At 40.8% G+C, this 15,514-nt stretch overlaps 1 protein-coding gene across 1 annotated transcript; it reads left to right on the top strand.

Annotated features, from left to right (window-relative positions):
* The first annotated feature begins 10,770 nt into the window (after positions 1–10,770).
* LOC118937815 (trace amine-associated receptor 13c-like) lies at positions 10,771–11,718 on the top strand. Its single transcript, XM_036939495.2, has one exon. It carries the CDS (start codon positions 10,771–10,773, stop codon positions 11,716–11,718), a length of 948 nt encoding a protein of 315 aa, XP_036795390.2.
* The last annotated feature ends 3,796 nt before the right edge of the window (positions 11,719–15,514 follow it).

Genomic DNA, 15,514 nt, shown 5'->3' with positions numbered 1-15,514 from the left:
AGTGTACCACATCCAGATAAAAAGACACATTATAATAACAACAACTTGCCAAAAAAAAAAACAGAAAAACAATTTCAATTAAATGGATCAAATAGAAGTTAAGTCAAGGTTGCTGTGGCATAACAGGATTTGTGACAGCTGTGAAAAAAAGGAAAATTTGCAAGCTACAGTAAAATTACAGCTAGTTATATTATTACATGTTTTTTAATGGGTAGTAGTTCAGGTACTTTAACTAAGTAGTTGATGTTGCAAATTGCAACATGTAGCTCTCCAGGAACAGGGTTGGAGAGCCTTGCTCTACACAGTCCAAACAATCTGTTTTTTGACAGTTTACTTAACAGTATTTCCAATTGCTACCTAGCCATTCACACCTGTAGTGGCACGACATAAGCCCCATTTTATTTTATTATTATTTTTTCTCACCTTTATTTAACCAGGTAGGCTAGTTGAGAACAAGTTCTCATTTACAACTGCGACCTGGCCAAGGTAAAGCATAGCAGTGTGAACAGACAACAGAGTTGTTACACATGGAGTAAACAATTAACAATTAACAATTAACAAGTCAGTAACACAGTAGAAAAAAAGGGGAGTCTATACACATTGTGTGCAAAAGGCATGAGGAGGTAGGCGAATAATTACAATTTTGCAGATTAACACTGGAGTGATGAACGATCAGATGGTCATGTACAGGTAGAGATATTGGTGTGCAAAAGAGCAGAAAAGTAAATAAATAAAAACAGTATGGGGATGAGGTAGGTAAAAATGGATGGGCTGTTAACCGATAGACTATGTACAGCTGCAGCGCTCGGTTAGCTGCTCAGATAGCAGATGTTTGAAGTTGGTGAGGGAGATAAAAGTCTCCAACTTCAGCGATTTTTGCAATTCGTTCCAGTCACAGGCAGCAGAGAACTGGAACGAAAGGCGGCCAAATGAGGTGTTGGCTTTAGGGATGATCAGTGAGATACACCTGCTGGAGCGCGTGCTACGGGTGGGTGTTGCCATCGTGACCAGTGAACTGAGATAAGGCAGAGCTTTACCTAGCATGGACTTGTAGATGACCTGGAGCCAGTGGGTCTGGAGACGAATATGTAGCGAGGGCCAGCCGACTAGAGCATACAAGTCGCAGTGGTGGGTGGTATAAGGTGCTTTAGTGACAAAACGGATGGCACTGTGATAAACTGCATCCAGTTTGCTGAGTAGAGTGTTGGAAGCAATTTTGTAGATGACATCGCCGAAGTCGAGGATCGGTAGGATAGTCAGTTTTACTAGGGTAAGTTTGGCGGCGTGAGTGAAGGAGGCTTTGTTGCGGAATAGAAAGCCGACTCTTGATTTGATTTTCGATTGGAGATGTTTGATATGAGTCTGGAAGGAGAGTTTGCAGTCTAGCCAGACACCTAGGTACTTATAGATGTCCACATATTCAAGGTCGGAACCATCCAGGGTGGTGATGCTGGTCAGGCATGCGGGTGCAGTAGGCGAACGGTTGAAAAGCATGCATTTGGTTTTACTAGCGTTTAAGAGCAGTTGGAGGCCACGGAAGGAGTGTTGTATGGCATTGAAGCTTGTTTGGAGGTTAATTAATTAACACAGTGTCCAAAGAAGGGCAAGATGTATACAGAATGGTGTTGTCTGCGTAAAGGTGGATCAAGGAATCACCCACCGCAAGAGCGACACATTGACATATACAGAGAAAAGAGTTGGCCCGAGAATTGAACACTCTGGCACACCCATAGAGACTGCCAGATGTCCGGACAACAGGCCCTCTGATTTGACAGACTGAACTCTGTCTGAGAAGTAGTTGGTGAACCAGGCGAGGCAGTCATTTGAGAAACCAAGGCTGTTGAGTCTGTCAATAAGATTGACAGAGTCGAAAGCCTTGGCCAGGTCGATGAAGACAGTTGCACAGTACTGTCTTTTATCCATGGCGGTTATTATATCGTTTAGTACCTTGAGCTTTGCTGAGGTGTACCCGTGACCAGCTCAAAAACTGGACTGCACAACGGAGAAGGTACGGTGGGTATTCGAAATGGTCAGTGATCTGTTTATTAACTTGGCACTGGAAGACTTTAGAAGGCAGGGCAGGATGGATATAGGTCTATAACAGTTTGGGTCTAGAGTGTCACCCCCTTTGAAGATGGGGATGACCACGGCAGCATTCCAATCTTTAGGGATCTCGGACAATGCGAAAGAGAGGTTGAACAGACTGGTAATAGGGTTTGCAACAATGGCGGCGGTTAATTTTAGGAACAGAGGGTCCAGATTGTCTAGCCCAGCTGATTTGTACGGGTCCAGGTTTTGCAACTCTTTCAGAACATCTACTATCTGGATTTGGGTGAAGGAGAAGCTGGGGAGACATGACATAATTTTGGGTAATTTTCCAAGCTGTTTAAAGGCACAGTCAACTTAATGTATGTAAACTTCTGACCCACTGGAATTGTGATACAGTAAATTCTAAGTTAAATAATCTATTGGAAAAATGACTTGAATCATGCCCAAAGTAGATGTCCTAACCGTCTTGCCAAAACTTGTGTGTCAACAAGAAATTTGTGAAGTGGTTGAAAAGAAAGTTTTAATGATTCCAACCTAAGTGTATGTAAACGTCCGACTTCAACTGTATATCGATAACAGTCACTTATTAATGAATTACCTCATATCAGTCTCATTCTGAACGTCGCATACTTTTTGAATCTGCACAAACCCGAGTCTTACTCATCGTTCCATTCCACACAAATTGATTTTGATTATTTATTTACGAACAAACTAAATGATAACACAGGATACACACACACGGTATAGGTTATTGGTTAGAAACTTAATACGATGACAGGTCCCTAGCGGACTAACACAATATGACACTCGTTACACAAGATGGAGAGTTCAAGAGCGAGAGAGAAGTAACAATTGGATACTTTTGGGAACTACTTTCACAGTAACCCTAATACCTTGCCCCAAACTGCCGCTCTTTTGGGTAAGAAGTAATACATGTATTTACATGTTGAAGGTCTTCTTCTGGTATCTCTGTTGGACCCAGGCCTTTGTGAAAAGAGCGAATGCCTCTTAATGCCACCGATGCGGCCCGCTTCCAAGGACTGTGGGATCTCCTTCTCCGTGGCCTATGTCAGTAAGACATTAGGGGAAGGGGAGAAGGGCCGGTTTTGACACCTTAATACTCGGTTGTAATATGGAATATCTACACTGTTTGTATTCTGCCATACTCCCAGTCACCTTGCCATGGTTAAATGCGGTGGTTTGCACTTTCAGTTTTGTGCGAATTCTGCCATCTATCCACGGTTTTTGGTTAGGGTAGGTTTTAATCGTCACAGTGGGTACAACATCTCCTATATCTTCACCATTCTAAATAAGGCTACACAGCACATGATCCACTAGAGTTTGGGCTGTTCTTGCATACAATTTCATTATTGTTGTAATGTGTATGTTACTGGTATTGTTTTTATATGTTGTTTACATTTTTACCAAGTAGACAGTTATTTCTCCTGCACAATCTAGCTGCTTCTGTTGAGGTAATAGAAAAAGGAACATTTTGTTTTCTAGGAGGGGGCGACTGTAGCTCTTCTTTTGCAATAAGATGCAGAATAAGATCTGTGACTTTTATTATGGCATCGCCGTAGAGATCTTGTTGGGCCATTTTTTGGGAGAATACTGTTCCCAGAATCCCCTGCACGTGAGGAGGGATTCACGTGAAAGATGGAGTTGGAACTTTTTATGCCATTAAAGTTTGTGCGGCTGCTATTTGGACAGATTAAACTATTGAACACTTACTTGTTGCCCGACTATTTATCATAGAAACAATGGGCCCTTCGGAGAAGGTGATAGATAAATAAGTTGCTGTTACAGTATCAAGGTTGTATGGTGCCATAACACCTCTTCTTTTCAGTTCACATCTTAGGAAGGTCTTATCAAAGGCCTGATTTGAATTTTAAATTCAATGCAACATTTCTGAAACAAGCAGTTAGCATATTAGATGTGTCTATATTGATAGTGGATTGTAATTTAGCTGTGTTGACACTGGATAATAATTTAGCAGTGATGATCCTGGATCATTGTTTAGCTGTGTTGATAAACAATGATCCATGAAATGAAAATAACGTATTATTAAATAAAGTAACTATAGAGAGGCGTGTATGATTGAGATTTGAGTGAGGTAAGGGTAGGGTTGCAAAAATCGTCTAACTTTCACATAATTCCCTGGTTTTCCAGAAAACCTGGTAGGAAAATTCCCGAAATCAGGAGGGTATAAGCAGGATCTTCCACAATTATCCAAACTGGAATGCTGGAAACCTGGAATATTCGGGAAAGTTACCTGATTTTATAAACCTTTATAAACCTCTATAAGGGGGAGGTTAAGCAGAGTTGAGTCAGACTCACCCTCTCGTGATGGTGATGAGGTATCCCTGCATGTGGTTTCAAAATCAGTGGAAATTTCCTCTATGCCTAATGGCTAAGATGTTCATTTTCCATGCAGGAGACCAAGGTTCAGATCCCATCTGTGACGGAGGCATGATTCAGAGGTGGGATGTTTGACCTGTGCAGACTTTTTTTTAGGGGTTGTACTGAGAGTGTCCTAATGAAAGTTGTACTCTTGTGCATGCCCACAAATAAAACTACAAAGGTGCACTGGGGTTCATTGTCAGGTTAACTCTGAATGTTTATGCCTCGGAGTATAGCATTTGAGTTTGTCTCCAACACCTTTAATTGGAATAATTCCTGTGAGTTTTGGAACTCATTATGCCAGAGCCTTCCATACAGCTTATACCATTATCCTCTGGTGTGAGAAACTTAAAGTCAAGCGAACATCATTAAGGAGTTGTTCACCTACCCATTAGAGATGCTATGGTCATAGTGACATCAGTCACAGAGCAAAGGTTGTTGGTGTAATATGCTCTTTGGGATTCATGAGGTCTACAGGGGTGAAATTGTGTGTGTGTGTGTGCGTGTGTGCTTGACACATTTAATTGGTTGAGTGCTATGTGTTATTATTTCAGAGTCTTGCAGGACCCTCTGGAATCTGAGAGAACAACAACAAACCAGAAAATTATGATTGGGTCAGAATATCACAGGATGATGTCTGTCAAATAATATTTGTTCCTATGATGTAACTGTCTCCCTCAACTTCAGTAATTATTTCATAATTTAGTTCAAATGGACAATTTTACAAGTCTATGGAATGTTCTTATGGCATGCCATAAGAGCACACACCATAACGTTATTCCATCTTATCAACTTCCTGACTTTCAATTTCCCTTTGCACATATTCCATGACATATTGACATGTTCATGGTGACTCCTGTAGTCTCGCAGGGCCATCTTTCCAAATCTTGTTTGGTTAATTCTATTATGGAAAGTCTGGAGAACTTCAGTGTGGTATTTTATGGGAGGGTTGTTATGGGAAGGTTGTTATCATTCACTGTTAATTTTGTATCCTATCACCGCTAGCTTGTTGCCCCCTCTGTTTTCTGGAACTCCGGTGTCTGAGCTGATTATCAAGGTGGATAGAGGGCTATCTTGGCCCAAAGCATGTTTTAGCATCGGTAGCACTATTCAGGACGTTCACCATTTTTAAGTAGTCAACTGGGTGGGACTTGATAAGGGTTAAAGAAGATTCATAGAAGTCCATTCAGGTCAGTTGGAGGAGTCAGCCAATGAATTATACTCCTGAGCAAACATTTCATAACTGCAGGTGGAACTAAATCACCTACCTTGGCTTTATGGCATGGACAGATCTGTAGGATTAAAAATATGCTTCATGCATAATGAAATAATAACCATTACATTATTTGTTGATTATTACATTATAAAGTGGTTAAAAAAGTATCAATGGTGTAATAGCTTAAAACAATAATGTACTAACGACCTATAGTATAATCACTCTATCTTTAATGGCATGAAATGAGGAACATTGCATTTGCATCCATTGCCACAACATAATTGCACTTCCATTCTGACCTTACAAACATCCAGTGTCATAGAAAATAAAGAAAAACACACTCCTCAATTTGATGATATATCTTGCAGTCAGTACCAGTCAAAAGTTTGGACACACCTACTCATTCCAGGGTTTTCCTAAGACGAGCTTGCCTCTACTTCCTATACATATACAGTACCAGTCAAAACTTTGGAGACACATACTCATTCAAGGGTTTTTCTTTTTCTTTTTTCAAAGTACCCAATGTGCTTATTTTAATTGTATTTCTTTTACCCCCCTTTTCTCCCCAATTTCAATCTTGTCTCATCGCTGCAACTCCCCAACAGGCTCGGGAAGTGCAGGTCAAGTCATGCATCCTCCTAACCCGCGCTTCTTAACACCCGCCCGCTTAACCCAGAAGCCAGCCGCACCAATGTGTTGGAGGAAACACCAACTGACGACCGAGGTCAGCCTGCAGGCGCCCAGCCCACCACAAGGAGTCGCTAGAGCTCGATGAGCCAAGTAAACTGATTTGATGTGTATCACATTTTTGGTGAAATATTCATAACATGTGGCGGGAATTCTGCACTTTTTTATAGTTGACTTTCCAATTTTTAAAGATACCTCTAGCTTAAACAGACAGATTTTGATGTGGATATTTTTATTACCCTAATTGGGTTTCCAGGCGGATGCGGACATCGACTTCAGAGGTAGTCCTACTAGAAACCTGGTTACATGTGTTAGTGACAGGCCAGTTAGTCAAGAACTTCGTCATAACCGTAACATGTCATTTGCAGATGCAACGAAGCCATGGAAGGAGGTGGTCGGACATCAATGGGGAGGCCCAGTGTGCTGGGGCTGTATAGCATCCACCCCAGAGAGGGGCAACCCCCATGCCCACTGACATGGAGCAATGGAAGAAGGAACTACAAGCATAATTGATGACTGAGATGCAAGGTGAGATGAAAGCCTCTATAATGCACGGAATCTCAAGTAACACTGTTCAGTGTATCTTTCATTCAGAAGTGGACCCAAAACTTTGGGTTACTTGCGCAGCCCCGGTTCTATGCGAATATGAGTTACACTTATCGGAGAATCACAAGCTCTAAGTATCCAATTACATAGTGTCAGTTGGAGTCCAACAGGTCGAGGGATCCATTCACCCGCCAACTGGTCATTCTTGAGCATGCCTCTCTTCCTTGTGCTCTTGTGAGCAGGGAAAAGCGGTGACACATCTGTCGTGGATATTCAGCACTGAGAGAGACTTGGTCATTTCTTCAAACAATCATCTTATTTAATTTTGATTAATTATTGCAGTAATGAACCCAGTCAGCCCAACAGTCTTGACTGTTGAGATGAGCAGCCTTTACAGACAATGCACCATTTTTATATCGCTGATACCAAGATTGCTTAGTCGGTCATTTCTTACCTCCCATAAGCCACCTTGGTTATCTACACAGGATGGTGTTTTACTTAGTTTCCCAGATGTCGGGGCCTCCACTTGCAGGGAGGTTTCCAAAAACACAGAGTTAGTCTCCGCTCTAGCGCAATACTCTCGCTTTCATCAAAGCAAATGGGCCCGACACATGCTGGACATAAACAGTAGACACGCTCTATTTCCTTCAACGGGACGAGCGGTGGGTGTAACCACAAGCTCCAAGGCGTGACAATATACAGTACCAGGCAAAAGTTTGGACACACCTACTCATTCCAGGGTTTTTCTTTATTTGTACTATTTTCTACATTGTAGAATAATAGTGAAAACATCACAACTATGAAATAACATATATGGAATCATGTAGTAACCAAAAAAGGGTTAAATCAAAATATATTTAACATTTGAGATTCTTCAAAGTAGCCACCCTTTGCCTTGGTGAAAGCTTTGCACACTCTTGGCATTCTCTCAACCAGCTTCACCTGGAATGCTCTTCCAAAAGTATTGAAGGAGTTCCCACATATGCTGAGCACTTGGTGGCTGCTTTTCCTCCACTCTGCGGCCCAACCTATCCTAAACCATCTCAATTGGGTTGAGGTCGGGTGATTGTGGCAAGGTAATCTGATGCAGCACTCCATTAATCTCCTTGTTGGTAAAATAGCCCTTACACAGCCTGGAGGTATGTTGGGTCATTGTCCTGTTGAAGAGCAAATTATAGTCCCAAGCGCAAACCAGATGGGATGGTGTATTACTGCAGAATGCTGTGCTTTGAACACCACCACACTTCCTCCTCCATGCTTCCCGGTGGGAACTACACATGTGGGGATCATCCGTTCTCCTACTATGCGTCTCACAAAGACATGGTGGTTGGAACAAAAACCTCACATTTGGACTCATCAGACCATAGAACAGATTTCCACTGTTCTAATGTCCATTGCTCGTGTTTCTTGGCCCAAGCAAGTCTCTCCTTATTATTGTTGTCCTTAACCCTCCTTTTTCGAACATTCTGTTAAAAATCGCGCAACTTTTCAGTGTCCTGCTACTCATGCCAGGAATATAGTATATGCATATGATTAGTATGTGTGGATAGAAAACACTCTGAAGTTTCTAAAACTGGTTAAATCACGGCTGTGACTATAACAGAGCGTGTGTTTCATCGAAAAGCGCAAGAAAAACTGCTCACTGAAATCTGAAAAAAAGTATCCATGCGCCCCTTTCATGGATTATTTAAAGGAAACCAAATTTAATATGGAGACGGATGCAATTCCTACAGCTTCCACACGATGTCGCCAAAAACGTCATTTTCATTGACAAAAATCCATTGAGACATTACGAATAGATCATTGATTCCATCCAGCCTACCTCAATCGATTTTGGAAGATTGAAAAATGGACACTGTTTTCTTTTGTAGCTGCTATTGAATACAGATCTCCCAGTGATCAATTTGATCGCTTATTAACGTTTACAAATACCTAAAGTTGGGTTATAAAAGTAGGTTGAAGTTTTTTGTCAAAGAATATAGGCAACTTATATCATTTTTAAACATGACGTTGCGTGATGCAGACAGGCCATACAAATGGATATTTTGGGCATTCATGGACGGATTTAATCGGGAAAAAGACCAATTTGTGATGTTTATGGGACATATAGGAGTGCCAACAAAGAATATCATCAAAGGTAATGAATGTTTTATATTTTATTTCTGCGTTTTGGGTAGCGCCGGCTACCGCAAAATCTGTTGTTTACGTGTCGTGCTGGTATTTTGGGGGGTGCATGCTATCAGATAATAGCTTCTCATGCTTTCGCCGAAAAGCATTTTAAAAATCTGACTCGTTGGCTAGATTCACAACGAGTGTAGCTTTATTTCAATACCCTACATGTCTATTTTAATGAAAGTTTGAGTTTTAACGAGTACATTTAGCATTTAGCGTAGCGCATTTGCATTTCCAGGTGCCTACTTGAGACGCAGACGTCTCAAGTAGGACCAAGAAGTTTTAAGCAGTACTTTCTTTGCAGAAATTCGACCATGAAGGCTTGATTCATGGAGTCTCTTCTGAACAGTTGATGTTGAGATGTGTCTGTTACTTGAACTCTGTGAAGCATTTATTTGGGCTGCAATTTCTGAGGCTGGTAACTTTAATGAACTTATTCTTTGCAGCAGAGGTAAATCTGGGTCTTCCTTTCCTGTGGCGGTCCTCATGAGGGCCAGATCCATCATAGCACTTGATGGTTTTTGTGACTGCACTTGAAGAAACTTTAAAAGTTCTTGACATTTTTTTGGACCTTCATGTCTTAAATTAATGATGGACTGTCATTTCTCTTTGCTTATTTGAGCTGTTCTTGCCCCTAATTTGTTCATACAGTATATTCTGAAAGTATTCAAACCACATAGACAGCCGTACCAGGCTGTGATGCAGTATGCCGTCGGCGGTGCTCCTGTAGAAAACTGTGAGGGCCCTCGGGAACAGGCCAAATTTCTTCAGAATCCTGAGGTTGAAGAATTGCTGTGGTGTCTTCTTCAGCAAGTGCACTACAGGCGATACAGACAATGGTACGCTCAGCCAAATGCGCAATTGGGTGCACACTGCCTTCCATCCAAGACACCTACAACACCAGGTGTCGCAAGAAGCCCAAGAAGATCACCAGGGACTCCAGCCACCCGAGCCATGGCCTGTTCTCCCTGTTTCCATCAATCAGACACTGGCAGTATAGGAGTACCATGCAAAAACTGTAAGACTGGCAAAAATCTTCTAAATACAGACCATCAGGCTGCTGAATAGAGGTCACTCGTCAGCTACCTTCTCCCTCTGTCTCTCCCCTCTGCTCCCCAGTAATCCTCCCCCACCCCCTCTGCTGCTTCTCCATGGACATTTACCATTCCCCCAACCCCAGTCTTCCTCCACCCCCTCTGCTGTTCCCCCCGCCATCAACAGACGTTTTACCATGCCCCCATCCCAGTGGACATGTATCATCGCTACAGTTGTTAATAAGTACAGTTAAAACATATCAAATGTTATTTTTTATCATTTACATTGTTTTACTTAACTTTGTCCTGCAATGTTGGAGCTCGGAGCTCAATAATTTCACTGTACACTGTACATGTGGCTATTAAACTATTTAATCTAAACTAATCAGTAAGGCTGAAGGACAGGCTGTGTGGACACAGCAACATCCACTCCTGTCATGCATCACATCACGGATTCACAAATTTGCTAATCAGACCGTTCGAGCAGTAGTGTGCTCACGTGTTTATGTTTTCGTGGTGTGTGTGCAGAGAGACTCTGAGGAGGGGAGTGTCTGTCAGTCACTCTGGGATAAATAGAGAGACAGAGCTCAGAGTTTGTCAGAAAGTTGACCTGACAGTGTCACACACAGGACCAAGCAAGAACTCGCCCATTTTTACCCATTACAAATGGAGGAACACGAAGATGCTCAATACTGTTTTCCAGACCAAAACTCTTCTTGCAGAAAGGCTTTGCTATCGACATCTATTTACATAACACTGTACATCTTCATCTCATTGACTTCAGCGGTTACAGTATTTTTGAACGTACTGGTGATCATCTCCGTCTCTCACTTCAAGAAGCTCCACACTCCAACCAACCTGCTCATCCTTTCTCTGGCGGTGGCAGATTTCCTGGTGGGACTGATTGTGATACCAGTAGTGGCTGTAACAGTAATGGAATCATGTTGGTTCTATGGGAAATATTTCTGTGTGATTTCTCTATATATCAATTATTTATGTCTCTCTTTATCTATGGGCAATTTGATCTTGATATCTATTGACCGCTATGTTGCTGTGTGTGATCCCTTGAAGTACCACTCAAAAATAACAATAACAAGAATAATTAGTTGTATATCAATAACCTGGTGTTGTTGTATCATATACAATGCTGTTATTTTAAATAACTATGTTAATATGAAGGTACCCAGACAGTGTTTGGAAGAATGTTTTGTTGTTGTAGAATTTATCTGGAGGAGCATCATTGACATTCTATTTTCAAGTGTTATCCCGTGCTCAATTATTATAACACTTTATTTGAAAATATTTGTTGTCGCCAGATCACAGGCCAGAAAGGTATTTATAAAAGAGCCTGCCACCAAGTCTGGTGTTAAAAATGTACAGTCAAATAAGTCTGAGAGAAAAGCAGCAAAAACTCTATCTATTGTAGTTTTCACCTATCTATCTTGTTGGACTCCAATTTTTTTTATCCATTTTTTTTCTCACCAATTATCAAATTACTTAAGCTTTCTGCCATTTGTTAATTCCTTAATTAATCCAATAATTTATGCTTTCTTTTATCCATGGTTCAAAGTGACAGCTAAACATATTTTAACTCTGAAGTTAAGGCGGTCATAGTTCCTGCATTTTTATTCCTAAATTTGACAAATATAGATTACTTATTTAATGTAACAATACACTGATGTAGAATTTCATTCTGAGAAAGGTTCAGTTAACAGCTGTCATTATAGGTACATGTGGTATTGATTCAGAATTTGATGTTGATACAGTTTGATTTGGAAGGATTGGAATGACTGATTCATTGCAGAATGCATAAGCTTGTTATTAATTGATTGTAGTTCCATGTTATGTAAAAGTATAGTGCAATGAGAACTTCATGAATCATTTTATATGTTGTTTAGAAAGTGTAGTTAAATTATTCCATAATATCAGATTATGTTCAGGTCTAAGTTAATGGTGTATCGTGTAAGACGTTGAGGGTTAATGTAAGAATGTGCAATTATGGGTAACACCTCTTAAGGATTAGCCCCCTTTTTTCCCAGTATTCGCCTAAAATGACATACCCAAATCTAACTGCCTGTAGCTCAGGCCCTTAAGCATGGATATGTATATTATTGGTACCATTTGAAAGGAATGTAGTAGAATATAGCGCAATAGATCAGGTAAAAGATAGAGTACCATGATCTTTGAAATGCAAGAGAAAGGCCATGATGGTAAAAGGCAGCGGGTTCTCCCGTGCTCTATTATTATAACACTTTATTTGAAAATATTTGTGATGGCCATATCACAGGCCAGAAAATCATTTTCAAAAGACACTGTCACCAATATTTGTAAAACTGTACAGGCAAATAAGACTGAGAGAAAAGCAACGACGCTAGCTATTGTTTTTTCACCTATCTAAATTGTTAGATTCCATTTTGTTTTTGTTCTTTAGCAAAATTTTGATTAATCATATTTCTTAAGCTTTCTGCCAGTTGTTATTTCTTTTAGAAAAACAATTATTTCTGTTTTCTTTTAACTATGATTTAAAGTGACAGCTAAACATATTTTAACTCTGAAGTTGAGGCGTTCATGATCTTTTTCGATCTAACTAAATTTGGTTAAACAGCACGGAACAGGAATCATATTTCTTGGCCACTTAAGGAGTGAAAGGAGTGGGATATTGATGTTCATTAAAGTCATTGTCAAGGACCAGCTGATAGTTGTGCCAGTTTGCCAGGCAGGACTGGGTTAGATAAATCGACAGTACAGCACTCTATTAGGCGCTGACCTGAAACCTGGTCCTCTCTCCAGGCCTGTGCTGATGTCCTGACTGTCTCACGCTTGGTTGGAACCCAGGGAGAGTGACATTTCAGTGAGGGCCTCAGGCACCCAGGTCAGCGAGAGGACCCCTCACACCAGGAGTGATGACAGAACAAACAGAGAGGGAAATGTCAGGGAGAATTGCACAGCACCACGAAGAGCCCCACTGCCTTGTGGGATACATACTCTCTGGGACTCTCCTGTCAGTCCACCCAGACAGATTCAATGGATCCACAGATATGCTGTACTGTGCTATGTTGTAGTGTGGTTGAGTACCAATGATGAAACACATGAGTCAAGGCAGTGGTTTCAAAGTATCACTAAATGTCGTTTTATATTTTAGGATCATTTTGAGTAACTTGTAAAGTAAGTGCTTTCTGTCAATTATGGTTAATGGTGTTTCTCCATTTCTGCATGGGAAGTGTCAGTAGCCTCGTTTACACCAGGTGCTAACATATTTCCTTTGTCCTGATCTTTTCCAGATTCTGATTGTGCCCACATTGTAGCGGTTGCATCTACCCATGGTAGTAAAATGTGTCTCTTATCTGTCTACTGTGTCCAAATTGTGACCATATTTCCTGGTGCCTTCCTGTATGCAAAACAGATATTCTTTCAAAATAATATGAATTTATTGATTTTAATGCAATTATTGATACCATAGGTCAATGGTGCTACCTGTCCATGATTTTAGAGACCGGTATAATTATGATTTAAATGGTTTGACCGTCCAGATACAATGGGTCCCTGACTACCTCCAGAGGTGGTCAGGAAGATCTGACCATAATCAGATCTCAATGTGTCTTTTAAACAACTAGACCTGTCTAAAAATGTGGGCTCAATCAGAATGTGGACAAGATCAAGAGAAAGGACGTATGTCAGAACCAGGTTTAAATGGGGCTATTAACTCACACAGTGGCGTATAGTTGGTCCACCCAGATAGTACATAACTGGTTTCTACTCCAACCCCACATGACCTTTTCCCTCATCTCGCTCATCCCCCAAAGCAGTTGGATTCTGACATTTTCAGAGCTACCTAGTCAAGAAACATGTTCACCACTTTATTTAATTGGCAGGCTTTGTGATATTTAAGTAAGACATTTGAAGGCCTGGATCTTCGACATGGATACACACACACACACATACATGAGCGCACACACACACATTTTGAATAATAAGTTGCTTTAACATTTTGTTGAACATCATCTCATTTGCATATCAATAGACTCCTGCATCAGATCATTACTGTGACTGCAGTGCACAATAGATGAGTAGCTAATAATATGTTTGTTAACAGGCTCTCCAATCTTCTTCTTTTAGGGTAAGCGATGGGAGTTGGCAAGGTTATTCTGGCCACTAGATGGCAGTCCAAGATAGGCCAGTGCTCAAGTGTCTGGCTAGCTGCCAGCTTCCCTGCACTCATTTTATGGGAATAAGGCCATGGACAAGACTTTGCTTATCATGCTCATTATACAGTACAAAGCACAGTTAAACACATTCAGCTAATGTGAGGTTCTGACAGAGGGGGTGAATTTATCCAGTTGGGCTAACGTCAAAACAAAAGCAATCAGCAAGCAGCCTCCACAAGAAACAACATGAAAAACAATTATGTTTTTGCATCCAAGTTCCCAACCAAAACATAACACAGTCCTTTATCCACTGACTGTGGAATGGATTGGATTTTAACCAACTGAGGTACTCAAAGTGCTTTACAAAGTAAGGGACAAACTCACCTCATCCACAACCACTGAGACCCTGATGACACGTTGAGGTGTTGAGGTTATGAGGCGTTCACTCTGACATCATTAGAACACTCAATATGTCCATTGATGAGTGTCGAGGAGGCAGTGGAGAAGTCAGAATCAGCTGTAGCCTTCCGGCATCAATGTGAGGTAGAAAGAGCATTGGTAAAGGAGCTCTGATAAATACAGCTCAACAGATATAGTGGTGGTGGAGGGGTTATCTCAGAGATAACCCTATAAACAGTAGTATGCTCTGAATGTACCATTACACTCTATCAAATGAGTGTAATGATACATTGTCAGAGTTTTGTGTTTCCTGGAGGGTAAGAGTAATACCACAGGGAAAAACTCTGAAATTAGTTTAAAATGTATGGGATTTCCACAGGCTCAGCCCCCGGACACTAGGTGACCGATTTACTAAGTGTTTGCACCAGGTACAATATTTGCACTTGTTTCTTAATCTTCTGAGGGATTAAACATAGTAGGTAAAAAAGCTGAGTAAAAATGAATATTGATACATTATAGAAAATATATGAGGCTGTTATATATGATTTATTTGCCATTGGGATAACTCAAAACATATTTGAAGTATCGCAGTTAAAACTTGTTATGGCTGCAATCCCGATATTGGGATCGATATGACAACTACCAGTGAAAATAGAGGGCGCCAAATTCAAACCACAGAAATCTCGTAATTACAATTCCTAAAACATACATTTGTCTTATATCATTTTAAAGCTATTCTCGTTGTTAATCCCACCAAAGTGTTTGATTTCAAATAGGCTTTTCAGCGAAAGCACTACAAACGATTATGTTAGGTCTCCATCAAACCGCCATAAGCACAGCCATTTTCCAGCAAAATATAGCATTCA

Source organism: Oncorhynchus mykiss, chromosome 12 (genome assembly GCF_057628025.1).
Source record: "Oncorhynchus mykiss isolate SJ-2025 chromosome 12, ASM5762802v1, whole genome shotgun sequence".
In the NCBI taxonomy this organism is placed as follows: domain Eukaryota; kingdom Metazoa; phylum Chordata; class Actinopteri; order Salmoniformes; family Salmonidae; genus Oncorhynchus; species Oncorhynchus mykiss.
This window is presented reverse-complemented; position numbering and strand designations above follow the sequence as displayed.

Excerpts from the sequence above, each read along its gene's own strand:
- LOC118937815 (XM_036939495.2), top strand. The coding sequence starts at position 10,771 with ATGGAGGAACACGAAGATGCTCAATACTGTTTTCCAGACCAAAACTCT.